This window comes from Protopterus annectens, chromosome 3.part1 (genome assembly GCF_019279795.1).
Source record: "Protopterus annectens isolate FY-2018-M chromosome 3.part1, PAN1.0, whole genome shotgun sequence".
NCBI classification, from domain to species: Eukaryota; Metazoa; Chordata; order Ceratodontiformes; family Protopteridae; genus Protopterus; species Protopterus annectens.
Window position 1 is genome coordinate 53449871 of NC_056732.1, and position 14345 is coordinate 53464215.

At 41.8% G+C, this 14345-nt stretch overlaps 1 protein-coding gene across 3 annotated transcripts in view; it reads right to left on the reverse strand.

Moving 5' to 3' along the window:
* The window catches only part of RALBP1 (ralA binding protein 1), a 597292-nt gene that overhangs the window by 91787 nt on the left and 491160 nt on the right, over positions 1-14345 (reverse strand). For all 3 annotated transcript variants that reach the window (XM_044066564.1, XM_044066562.1, XM_044066563.1), the window contains exon 7: positions 127-237. In XM_044066564.1, the coding sequence (XP_043922499.1) occupies positions 127-237 (111 nt within the window). The remainder of the gene's footprint in view (positions 1-126; positions 238-14345) is intronic.

A 14345-nucleotide genomic window follows, 5' to 3' on the forward strand; every position in this document is an offset into this window, starting at 1 on the left:
CCTCCTTCCCCTTTCCTGAGCATGGCAACTCAAGGTTTAGAACATCTTCATGGGAACGATGCGCATTCCTGCGCCATACACCCTGAAACACAGAAATGCTACAAAAATAAGGCGCATTTCAAGTACCTGCGATAAAAGAATATTTAGGACTTCCTCTTCATTTTCATTCATTTCCTCCTTGGACACGTCTTCTTTTGAAAGACTGGCGATCTCCTGAGCAATTTTGGTTTCACATGCCTGCAGAAGGGGAAATAAAATAAAAATAATTTCTTTCAACGTTCAACAGGATCTGCTCTCAACTTAACACAATTTTCTTTTTTGAATTAGATGTTTTCACACTAATTCTTTCTTAGCTACAATTTCATTTTACAGTTGAAATATCTACTCTTGCATCCCTGATTTACACAATTACAAGCACACTTTTAGAACTGTGTGGCTTTACAGTACATCATCACTTAGCAGGGCTACTATAGTAAACTGGAAGAGTCCATATTTCCAGTTATAAAACTCCATGTAAAATAAAAAAAAAAAATCACATGAAGTACTGCAAAATTCTAAAAACAAATCAAGTAATACGCCATCATAAGATACAGGCAATACTTATTCACACCTGGTACTGTATGCCATCAATATGAAGAATCTGAAACAAAAACTGTACCAGAGATGGGTAAATCCTACAACTGATATTTCTGTACTGCATAAATATAATTGTGTGTTTGCTACACTTAAACGCAAAGTGTACTCTAGAGTAAATTCCACCCTGCTCCATAACATTCACTCATCATAGTGGTGTGGCAGGGTCTATATTAAATCAGCGAATGCTTAAAAAAGCAAATGTGGATTTATCGACCCCCATGTAAGCGAAAGCTTACAATCCCGAACACTTAGAACAGCAATTTTTTTCCAAGGGAAAAAAATCGCTGTTCCACAAAAGAAAAAAAAACTTTCAAACATTACATAAAGTGGGGGGCTTCGCCCCCCGACATGGGGGTCTGTGGCCCCCACAACCACCTACTTAATTATATCAACTCCAAGATCGCACTAGAGTGATGAAAACGGCAATGTAATGGAAACAGCCAAGTAATTTCTTTCCCTGGGAAAGAAATCGCTTGTATGCAGTTTAGATATTTTGCCTTTTCGTGCATTAAAGTTCGATCAAGACGCATTCAAAAGAATGCATCTTCGATCACAGAATAGGAACCCGGTGGCACAGTAGTGAGAACTCATTTCTGCATTGATTCTACTAAAATACAAAGTGAATCAACATCACAGACACAAAAAAAACAGAGAGGACCTATGAAAACAGACATATGCATCTTGCACTGCACTCAGTGTTTAAACTTTAAAAAAGTCAATTGTATGATTTTTTTTTCCCTTACATCCCCATGCCGAAGCCAAATAGGCCCATCTATAGTCCACTTCCTTATTTCTAAGATACTGTGGAACAAGGGCTCTTAATCCTCTCAAAAGTTAACATTTCATGCCTGGGTCCTGGTAATGAACTAGGTTGTCTGATTATTAGTGCCAAATATGGCCTAGCTAAATCCATTCTTAACTTCTATAAATCGAAGGCCATCAGTCTGAAGACTGGAAGCTTTGCAATCTGAGAAACTGTATCCAAGTAGCAACCTATTAACTGCATATGAAGAAGGCTGGACTTCTGGTAGTGGACTGTAATTCCCAAGGAGATGCACAGCTAGACTACTGTGTCTGGCTCTGACTACTGATGCTCTTGTGGAGGGGGTAAGGAGCCAATTGTCCAGGTAAGGAAAGACCTGGAACTCCAGCTGCAAGAGTCAGACTGCCACAACTGCCATGCACTTGGTGAACACCTGGGGGGATGGTAGAGTGACCAAAGGGCAATGCTTGGAACTGGTAAAGAATGGCTCCCAACCAGAAGTGTAGAAACCTTGGGGAACATCTCGCAATCTTTACATGATGGTACACATCCTTGAAGTTGATCAATCACAACCAGTCGTCCTTCCTCAAGAGAGGCAGAATGGACTGCATCGTGACTATCTGGAATTAGATATGCTTTACAAAACTATTCAATCGGTTAAATCCAAGATTGGCCTGAGGTGCTTGTTCTTCTTTGGAGCCAAAAATAACCTTGAATAGATCCTAGACCTGTGTTGGTCTGCTGGGACCTCTCAGATAACTTGATTTTCTAATAGTTTTTGAATTTTGATGGCTGAATCCTTTCTCTGATGGGGTGGCATATCTGGGAGATGTTTGGGATTTAAATTTGGAGTTTCCAAAAATAGAACTGTATAGCCTCTGGATACAACTCAATACCCATGCTTCTGAGGTGGTGGCCTCCCCAAGCTTTTGGGTGTACAGCCAAATGACCCCTGACTGCCTCCAGAGCCAGACAGTTGTGCAACCCTTCAAGGTTGCTGAAGGGGCTTCCGAGGGAAGGCTCCCCCATTGTGGATGCCTGCCCTGCCAAAGATGGAACCCTCAGGAGGAGCTTCCTGGAAAGTGCTCTGCTTTCCTAAAAAAAGAGATGTTTTCTCTCTTTCTGATTCTAAGAGAAGATTTTTTGACGGGTGGCAAAAATATCCCACAGAAGACAAGCATCTTCCCATCTTGCTCACTTCTGGTCAAAGTGTCCTTAACCTTAAGCCCAAAAACAGAACAGTCATCAAAAGTGGCATTAATAAAGGATGTCTTAAACCAGTCCACAAAACACAGCCTCATCGAAGTGTGGTGATGCACTGTGATGCCAGTACCAGAGGCTCGGGATGTGCCATCAGCCACATTAGACAGCAAACACATGGACTCTAGCAACAGACTGCAAAGTGGACATCTTGCTCTCCATAGTCTTCTGAGACTATGGAATCTGCCGAGACTTAATTACCCTTGACACTTCAGTCACAATGTCACACTGAAGTCTTGTCAAGTGAGCAAGACTATTCAACACTGTCAGTGCGAAGGTGGCTGAGGCATTGGATCACTTCTCCAGCCAGTGCAACACCAAAGACTCCCTATCCAAGGGATGAACCTAGGAACCCTCTTCCAAGATGTTCTTTGTACTGGCTGTTGCCACCACAACTGCAAGCATGGCTGGAGCCTTACTCAAGTGTTGCCAGTCCTTGGAAGGGACAGAATCTTGTCCGGCTCCTTAGAGAATGGTTCCACCATATCGAGCTCCTTCCACAACCTCCAGGGCAACAGAACAATAAGAGGATCCTGGAGGAAGAACCACTTAGGACGTGGATGGGCCCACCCTAAAGGCCTCCTATAATACTGACTTCTCCAGAGACGGGGCAGAACAGCCCCCATTCTGGAGAAGTAGCGCCAAAAGATCACCAAAGCAGGCAGCCTCGTGGGGGAATTTTTGGAATCCCTCTCCTTCCTCAAGGTCAGTATCTTTGGTGACAGACTCTTCAGGACAGTCCAGATGCTTCCTCTTGCACCACCTCTTGCCTGAAACTTTCCACCCTGGACAGCAGGGAGGGAAAATGGAAGAGGTTGGGAGCCCTAAAGGAAGGGTGGACTGGAGACCACCTGGGGTGATCTGTACTGGAGTAGACTGAAGCATGTCCACAGGCGCAGATGTCGAAGAGGAGGAAACATTGGTTGTACCTGACCAGTACATCTCCTGGCAAGAGAACATCTTCTCCACAATGTCAAAGGCAGAAACTGAAGCAGGCTGCCTGCAGCCAGTGGGCCTACAATCTGAAGATCCCAAGGACGCATCAGGCCTTGTGACCACTACAGCCTGTCCAGAAGTTGAGCTATCCAGAGCAGAGGCCCTAAGTAATGCTTCAGGGTTCTCTCTCCTAACTGAATATGACCCAGACACCTCTGCTTTGATATGTCGGCTCTGGGGAGCACTCATCTCAAACATGACCAGAACAAGAGGCTTCTTCAGATAAAAAGTGCAATCACATCCACTCATTAAATAGACATACTAATTTCCTGTTCATCAATTAAGTTGTTAAAACATTTAAATGGACATTCTAAGGTATAAGTAATAAAAATTATTTAAATATATACAACTTAATAAATACAACTTATTCAACAGTAGCAGCCTTTTAAGTACAGGTTTTACTGACACACATTCATTCAAACCAGGGGGTACAGTGGCATTTAACCTGAGCTGCCAAATGAATTCTCTTTTTAACAATGTTAACTTCCAATTGCCACCTCTAGGGTTCTTTTTGATAACTTCAAGAAAGCCAAGGCAAGGCAATAACCTAAGTAGTTTGGACAATTTAAAGAGTGCTTATATAGAGCACTGGTCTCCTTTTTTGCTCTTATAAAGATGTTCATAAATTCAATTTTTGAGGGCTCTTTCAGCTTTCCTATATAAATAGCAGAACACCCTCCACATTTTGCTAAATATACCAATTTATTTGTTCCACAATTCCCCTTCTTAAAATACATTTTTCTCCCCAGCCTATTTTGTGAGGTCAAACTGTCAGACTTTACTATAGAAGAACATTTGTTACACGTTCCACATGCAGTAGTTCCCTTAGTCACATCATCCCTTTGATACCTCAATTCCCTTGTTTGAAATTCCTCCCAGTCTTGTACGAGATTGTGTGTCTACACCCCACTATTTCGTAAAGCTCCTTACTCACTTTGAAAATACTCCAACTGGATTGTAATATACGACACAGGTGTTCTGAAAGATGGTTATATACTCCATAACATATGCTCTGTGAAACCTTTTGTCTAAGTTAGTTTTACTGACCTTTTTCCAACCCTGCACCCAAAAGTGGAGTGTATTTGGTACCCCAGCCATGGTATACTTATCAGTAACCAGTATATCTGGATATCCCCTATTTAGGAACATGTCTTTTAACTTAAGTTCAGCCCTAAGATCTTCACCAACTGATGTCATTCTGGCAATGCGTATGGCCTGTCCCTTAACTAAATTCCTTTTTGAAAGTGGGAGTGGTAACTAGAATAATGTAAATACCCACTGCATCAAGCGTCTTTCCTATATATATATTTTTTTTTGAGTTAAATCCTCCCTTGGTGTGGGCCACTGTAACATCCAAATAATCAATACAGTCCCTTCCCCAGTTAAAGGTAAACTTGAAATATTCAGAACAGTCATTCAAACAATTCATAAACATGTTAATACCTTCAACATCGACCATCTCATAAAATAAAAATGTCGACCAAAAATCTTACATATAAATAAATTGATACATTTAGCAAAATGTGGAGGGTGCTCTGTTTTTATACTGGAAAAACTGAAAGAGCCCTCAAAAATAGAATTTATGAACATCTTTATGATATAAGAACAAGTTAGGAGACCAGTGCTCTATATAAGCACCCTTTAAATTGCCCAAACTACTTAGGTTATTACTTTCACATTCTTGAAGTTGTCAAAAAGAACCCTAGAGGTGGCAATTGGAATTTAACATTGTTAAAGAGAGAACTCATTTGGCAGCTCAGGTTAAATGCCACTGTACCCCCTGGTTTGAATGAATATGTGTCAGCAAAACCTGTACTTACAGAAAAGGCTGCTACTATTGAATAAGTTGTTGTATTTAAGTTGTGTATTTTTAAATAATTTTTATTGATTACTAATACCTTAGAGTGTCTGTTTAAATGTTTTAGCAACTTAATTGATGAATAGGAAATTAGTATGTGTATTTAATGAGTGGATCTGATAGCACTTTTTATCTGAAGTGGTCTCTTGTTTGAGACAAAAGTGCTCATCTTGGCTGGTGTTATTTTAATAAACTACTGTTTGAGCGTGACTGGATTACTTATTCCATTTTTATTTCTTGGTTGGAATCCTCCTACATTGATTTATTGTGGTTTTTGAGAGTTCAAACATGACCAGAGTCAAGGAAACCAAAGGTAGGGGTCAGAAATGAAATCATCCAAGCTGTCAGATCTGAACCTAAGGGAAGAAAGGGCGCTGGCTCTGATGACCTTAGAACTGTTGCACCCGTGGGAAACCAGTATAAAAAGAGAAATCGTTTTGAGTTGAGGGCCCAAAACCAAAGGTATGAGTCCTAACTGAATCTGCACCTGTAAAAAGGACTGCATCAGCTGCACAGCTCGCTCACCCGATGACAGCTACAACATCAGATCCGAACCAGAGAAGCTCCAATCCAGGTCAGAGAAGGAGATGACTCAGAAGAAGACACCCACTCACTAGACGGGGATAAAGGGGGGAGGTCCTAGCTGAAAGTACACCCTTTGACAAGAAGGGGCTAGAGACATTGACAGTGGGAGACAGATTTCTCTGCAATTGGTGCTGATGACAAACTGGCTTCAAGGAGTCGGGACCAATGACGAGGCCTAAGCTGCTGGGGAACTGGGGGTCTTGGGATCTTCAGATCTGATGGACCACATGACCATGAGGAAGCCAAACATTTTTGGTCACCCTTAGCTGCTCTGGGCTCCTTGGTACCCTTGCGACCCCTGCTCAGACTTCTCCACCTTGCTGGATGGAGCTGAAGATGAATCACCCATAAACAAAAAAAAAAAAAAACTCTTTTATCAAGCTAAATAGTCAACAAAGAGAACTAATTAGGTTAAGCAAAGCCAATTCTGAGGTTGAGATCACCTTCTAGGTGAAAGATAACCATAAGGCCTTCTTCAGCTGTGTCAGATACCTCAAAGGCAACACACAACAATGTGCTGAACTGATGGTTAATGGTGCCATATTAACACAGCCTGGTGATATAGTGGACCTGTTAGTGGACAAATTCAGTTCCAGCTTTAACTCCCCCCTCACCCCCAACCATTTCACCAAAAATACCCTCAGACCTATCCCCACCAACAATAAATAGGGTGCATGTACTGGCTGCACTCACAAAAGCCATGAACATGGCCTCAGTGTGCTCCATAATATCCCAGGATACATCCTGGAGAGTCTGAAATACCATTTATCAAGATCTCTGGAGTCGCTACTTAACTACAGTTTTAAAACAGGTTTTGTGCCACGTGAAGGGAGGACTAAGATGGTCATCCCCCTTCATAATGGAGGTCCTTCAACAAATTCTATGGACCCATTAATAATTATAACAGAAATTATCAGTAAGGACATGGGAGACCTCCAGATACTGGATCCTTCCCAGGTTGGCTTGTCAAAGGAAAGTCATGTTTACTGAATCTGGTGGACGTCTTTGAAAAAGTCATTAAAGCAATGGATAAAGTGAAAATGGTGCATACTGCCTACCTAGCACAGGCTAAAGAATTTGATACAATACCTCACTGGCATTATCAACAAACTTAAAGAACTAGGCATAAATCCCTTTAACATGCTGGATAACTAGCTGGCGTACCGATAAGACAAAGGAGGTTAGAATTTGTGTGACCACCTCCTCAAAGATGCCAGTCACCAGTGTAGTCCTCCTGCACTCCGTGCTGGGCCCACTCCTCTTTAGCATCTACTTCTCAGATGTCAATGATAATGTCAAAAGCAAACTGTGAGCAGTCATTCAATCCTCTCAAGATGAGAACACCCTTTAGGAAGGTCTAACAGAGACAAACGCTTGGTGCCAAAACCATGGCTTAAAACTCAATAGTACGAAATACATTATAATACCTTTTGGGAAGTCTGCCACCCTGGGTAATTACCCTATCAATAAAAACACCCCTAAAACATTCATTAGTCGGGGATCTGGGAACTCATGTAGACAGTAATCTAGCCTTCAACATTCCCTATATAAATCACACTTGTGGGTCATATATGGGTTGCACTGCTAAGCTTATAAGGGCCCTACTGGTCATTAGCCTAGTATACACCTATGGACCTGTAAATAATACCATAACAGAATATCTTCAAGGACAGATCACTAAGATTAGAGCTATACTCTCTCCAGTCTCTTAAAAACAGTGTACACTGTTTTGTAATAAAATCTGATTAGACTGTTATACACTTATTGTTTAAATAGTTATGACTACTTTTGTACAAAGGCCAATGGTTTACTAAAACATAGAGACAAATTGGGTAAACCCAAAATGTCATAACTTACTGTTATGGTAACTTCTTTTTGAAGGCTATTGTTTCCCATGTAACACTAGTGGCTGGCCTAAGCATAGCCACCAAAAGAGGGAGAACTCAGCAGGACTGCTAGGCCTTCTACAGCATAGTCTGCAGGACAGACACGGGATCAGTGAGCCAGCAAACTCATCATTTCTAGAAAGTCCCCAAACTTGAGGTCTTTAAAGAGGAGGAGATCCTAGGGAGTCAGATGCTGGAAACTCCATAGGTGAGTCCAGCTGCTTCCCTTTACACATTAGCACCTTTGGATGGGGACATTCCAGGGAAGAAGAAGACATACTTGTGCACTAAAGTTATAGTGTGACAGGCAGCAGGGCTGAGGGTTCAATGAATGACTCCTTCATGGAAGTAGTAGGAGTCAGTGTGGACATGAAACAAGATGTTGGAGTAACCACTGCAATGATTTCTGAAGTTTCAGCATCAAGCTTGATGTGGATGGCTGGCATGGGGTCCAGAACTCCAGTGCGGAGTACCATGGACCCGAGCACCTGGAGAATCACACATATGCTATACAGCCTAGCATCGACTGACAGTGAAGCCTCAGCATCATGGCCAGGAAGTTCAGAGTGTGTTATGGCATCAGGAGCACTCACACTAATGGAACACTTGATGGCAAAATCAACAAAACTGAAGCATACAACACTGACAAGGATACTATATCTCTGGGCATGGACAATGGTTCATGCACTAATTTAAACAGGGACAACACCAGTATCTGCAAAAGACTGCACCAAAGGGAGGAGGGCTTATGAAGAGAGTTTGAGTTATTGGCCTGAGAGAAAATTCAGCTAAGACATCTCCCCGCCCCCACAGTAGGAATAAAAGTGTCTGTGCAAAATCTCTTCTTTCTTCTTAGGAATACAGAAGCCAAACTCTCATACAGGAAGGGGTAGGAGGCTAGCACTAGATACACTATGTCTGGAGTGCGTAATGTGAGAAATTTCTCAATTCGGATGTTTTACTAAATCAGTAAGAAAAAGCAGAGAACTTGTGCAACTGGGTAACTGCAGAAGAAGCACATGATTCACCTAACTGAACTGCAATCTGGACAAGATTTCCTTTTTTTTGGTTCCCTGTCCCAGCTGATCATCAGCTGCAGAGCTCCCCCCCCCCACCCAGTCAACATCACTGTTACTCCCCAGCTAAGGCAGCCATTAGCAGACAGGGTGAAGCATGGAGAAGACCCAGCAGCTAGCAGCATCACATATGGTGGACATATATTATATGGGTCTATTTCTAATGATTGACTGTCACATAGCTGACTTTCAAATAATAGAGACAAAAAGATAGAAACTGCAGAAACCCAAAAACAAATTTCACCATGGTAAGGAAATACACAACCGACTGTGAACAAATCTCACACCGAGGTAAGTATAACCCACCTAGGTGGAGGCTATGCCCCCCACACCCCCAACTAAATTTACCAACTCCAGGATCGCACTACAGTGGAGAACACGGCATGTCAGCCAATTGTTTACTTACCCTTGTAAACAGTTGCCATTTGGGTTTTTATAGTTTCCTTCTTTTCGTCTCAGTTATTTGAAAGTTAGCTATGTGGCAGTCGTCATTAGAAGCAGAGACGCACATTATATAGAGGTGAGGTCTGTGAGTAGCCTGTCCCAGCCCCTAGGGCGGCTACACTTCCTTGGTCCACCCACTCCTCCTAATTCAGCAATCTTCCTCAGCCCTAATCTTGACAAAGGCTCCAGGGATCTGTCCAGCTTACACACTTGCCTCCACTAGGATGGACACCCCCCATCCTCGCTGTCAACAATCATCCATTTTTTTTTAAACTTCTTTACTAACTTCACATATTACAACACGAAATGGGTACACATACTGATATAAATTAGGAAACACACCATTAAATTATGTTTTCATGCATTGTATGTATACACTTTATTTCTTAATAATTATTCAAGTTATCGATTACTCAAGTCTGCCTTCTTTGAAATGTCATGGCTCCTGAACATTATTCGTCATGTATTGCTTTTAACAGCTTTACAATACTTAATAATTCTGTTATGTTGGTCTGACGCCCCTGCACTGGCCCAGTAATCAAGAAGCCTAAATCCATACCACTAACACGAGTGAGGGACATGCACATTGGGAGGAACAGGAGTGTACACACAGCAAAGTACAATTTCACTTAAGAGCACACAGAGATCACAGTCAGTCTGGGGCTGGTTTCTCCCTCTCTTTCCAGCTCCCCAATAAGACTCCCCACTGGCACAGCAATAAGGTTCAGATCTCAGCTGAGTGGTCAAGCCAAAACCTTCAGCATCCTCTCTGTCCAACCAGTGCTTTGTGTCCCTGCCCAAATAGCTGACACACACACACACACACACACACACACACACACACACACACACACACACACACACACACACTTTGAGATTTGATTTATATACAAACATACAGACACTCCTGGGGAAGGCTGGAACAGGTTCACTAGCTATGTCCCCTTCTGCCCAGACTATAAGGTAGTGCCAGCTGCCACCAACCACTCATCAGCTACCATAAGGCCCTTCCCCAAAGGGTGACCAATTCTACTGTGCAATGTTACTATTATCCAAATGGTAAGTGTGTCCAAGACTTGAAGGCTATTTAGGAGTGGCCTGCACAGTGTTACCAAATACATATGCAAGTACTCTAAGATCTTAAATATCTCTAACAAACCAGGCAGAAAAATTAAAGGTTTAAATTTACTTTATAATAAATAACCGAACAAGACAATACTCAATACAGTGACAACATAGTTCAAAATCACAGGAAATACTTTAAAACAACATTGCAGGACCGTCTCACATAAATACAGAAAACATCTAGACTAATCTTACTATATTTCTATCTCTAAGAGAAATGCTATGATCCAAGTCTTACTTACAGAGCAAGGCAAATACAAGTGCTGAATGGATGTCAAATCCAAGGCAAGATACAAAATGCACAGACTTTCTCTCTGAGATAGTATTTAAATTAATAATACACAACATTACTGCTGGGTTAGCTAGATATCACTATTTGACACCTGCCTCTAGTTCCCAGGCTAAACAGATACCAACAGAATTTAACATGTCTCTATGAAAAATACTGATCTCTTAGAAGCTTGCCTGAAACTGGTAGTAAAACAACCGACACTTTTACATTTTAAACCTAGTAGTTATTTCTGTCTTAAGACAATAGAAAGAAACTCTAGCTGTAGACATTCTGCCTTCTAGCTGTGATAAACACAATCGTAAAACTCTACTTATTTTCTCAGAGTTTGCAAGTTAACTCTGTATGTCCCAATTTCTACTATGAAAACATACATTTGCACAGACTGAGTCCGTATACATTTCTGCTCTTTTCCAGCAGGGTGCACTGTGGTAACATTTTTGAAGCTCAGTACATACCATACAAATTACTTACATTTGTAGACAAGCCTATAGATCATATTAATATTTACAACGACAGAATTATTTACAAAATTCTAGTTAGCTAGGCTGGCAGCCTTCACAGCTGGTTTAGATATGATTTCCAGCATTAAACTTAATAGGGCCTTGCTATGTCTAGGTAATTCAGTTTCTATAGACCAGTTCAAAATAATAATTTCTTAAGTTAATAATAATATCCTTCGTTGAAGGTTGTGCATTAGCCTGGCAAGCCAGCATGTAAAAATCTACTGCCAATCATTAGCGGACCGGAGTTCGGCTGTGGCAACCCCTAACCGGGAAAAGCCGAAAGACCCAACAACAACAACAACAACAATAATAATATCCTTAGTTACAATAATTCGATCCTCCAATATTACAGGAAAAAAAACCCTGTAGGGATTTTTTTTAAATATACTAACTAGTTGCACTCCCTCAAAGTGTTCCCAAGTGCCCCCTCTTTTTCCATCACACCGACTGCCGTTTACCTGTGGAAAAATTCTCTCAAGTTTACCTGCGGTTTAAAAATATCTATGCAAACACTTCCATGCAAAAATTCTAAAACGTCCAGATTGTTGCATACTCTGGAGTCGTACAACTCTTGCCCCACTGTTACTTTGTACTCTGCCCTTGAATTCTCATTTTCCAGTCTTTTCTAACCACTTCTGATCGATTCTTATAGTTACCATGCATGATCTTCTAGATTCGACTATGAAGTCAACCAGAGCTGTTTTTTTTCATTTAACACCCCCCATCTCTTTCTCTTCATCTATATTCAGTCCTCAATCCCTGGTAATAAAGGTTTTCTTCAACCTGCAGTCCAAGCTTCTATTTGGCCTCATCCCACTCTGACTTCTTCCTCTCCAGTTATTTGCTCTCAATACCTTGCTTCATTTGCTAATTTTCTCCATTAAATTCCATTTCCCTCTTGCCTGTTTTCTGTGGCCCTACTTAAAATCATCCCGATTTCCAAAACTTCTTTTCTCTATTCCCGTGTTGGCTTAGTTCTCAAAACACCTCTGCTACTTTGTAAATATAATATTCTGTACAGTCATTACTGTTCTTAAAATCCGACATCCAAAACCCTACTCTCCTTATTTAGAGACACCCCTCCGTTTTAACATAATTTCTTCCCACTTTAATTTGCATCTTCTGCTTGTTAACTGTGTAGTTCTAAAGTGTCACCTAAAATCTTGTCATCCCAAACAACATTTTTCTGTGGGGAAAAATAACGTATTCCACTTAACTTTGCTCTCTTTCCTTCCCAAATGAATTAAATTCTTTATTATGGTCCACAGCTTTCTTCTGGTTGATAAAAATGAACCGGACCTGCATACAATATTAAAGGGACTAGAAACTTTTTCAGTGCTTGTATCTTGCAATCCACATGCATTTCAAGAGCTTATAACTTCTTAATGTTTTTATTGTCCTTTCTTTAGTCTCTTTCCACATATCTTTAGCTGCCATAATAAAGTCCTTTTTAAACTAAAGATCTAAATACTTCATTTTATAGTGACCCCTGTAAAGACTTTACTATCAAAGGAGTTGGAAGGTATGCGTAAAGGAACCCCAGGAGCTAAGAATGGACTACAGCATCCCTCAGTGACTTCCCCTCGTCGGAGATCAGGGCAAAGAAGTTGCTGCAGTATGTAATACAGGGTGTTGCAAACAAATTGCAGCAAGGCTGGCCCCAGCATCTGACAACGTCTGCTGCCACTGATGGTCTGATGAACCAATCATGAAGCACCAGGATGCTCCTGCTCAATTTGCCTGCTAGGATGTTGGAATTTCCACAGATGTGCATTTCTGACAGCAACACACATTTTCCTGAGATGTGCACCGCTATCAGAAAGCATTTGAAAGATAGCATCCATGGACACACCCTCATGGCCTCTCAACACATAGAATAAGACTGAATTCTTCCTTTCTTACTGATGTACCGGACCACAGCCATATTGTCAGTCTGGATAGATATCAAACGTCTGGGGAGGCTTTTGTGAAAACCTACAACACCTTAAGGAATGCTCTCATCTCCAAAACAATGATGCAATGATGTTCAAGTGGACAAAGGGTCGCCCTGACAACACACTGTTGGAAGTCATCCACCAAGAAATGTGGCAGCAATAATCCTCCTTTAGTCTTATGGACACCTACACAGGATGAGCTGTCAGAGAGCACTGGACTGAAGGAGGATTGTTATGTAGAAGCTGGCCAAAGGAACCAAACAAGACAGCAGCCACCATCAACCTCAAAAGATGAAGGATCAGAGAAGAAGATGGCCTCAGAAAGCAGAACTTGGTGGGGCTGAAGACGCAAGCACAACAAGCTTGGGAGAGGAAGCCTAGCAATCAGAGTGGTCGCAACTAGACGGCAAATAAACTCCAAATCTTAGACAGGCTCTAGCTCAGATTTCTTGAGCTTCACTGTGATCCATGGGGCTAGAGACAGATGAAGCAAGAAGTCTCCTGCATGAACTAGCAATGCCCCTCAAGTGGCTGTAACACGGCAATTAGCCAGTGTTTGGGTACCAGCAGGTACTCTCATACCCCACCTCCCCAACGGGATGGGTGATATGGGCTGTTGGTGTGCCCCTGCATGGTTTGGGGGGTCTCACCTCATCCAGCATGTACCAACCTTCACTTTTATTGTGAAATGGGGCCTCCTTGGCACCTTCAGACTTGTGCACCCATTAGATTATTTGGTCCACATTTTAAGACAGGACATGAAAGTCACAAATATTACTTTGGACTCCAGGGACCCACAGTGAGCCTCCCAGACCAGCAGTGAGACATGGTCGGGCTGCACTAAGAACAGTCAATCCCCCAGCTCCTGCAAACACTGTGACCTGAACAAACTGACAGAGTCTCCAGTCTCTTTCTGTAGGTCAGGGACTTTAGGGCTGTGATTTTTATAATCAGGAAACTTTGGAGTCTAACTGCCTGACATGTTCA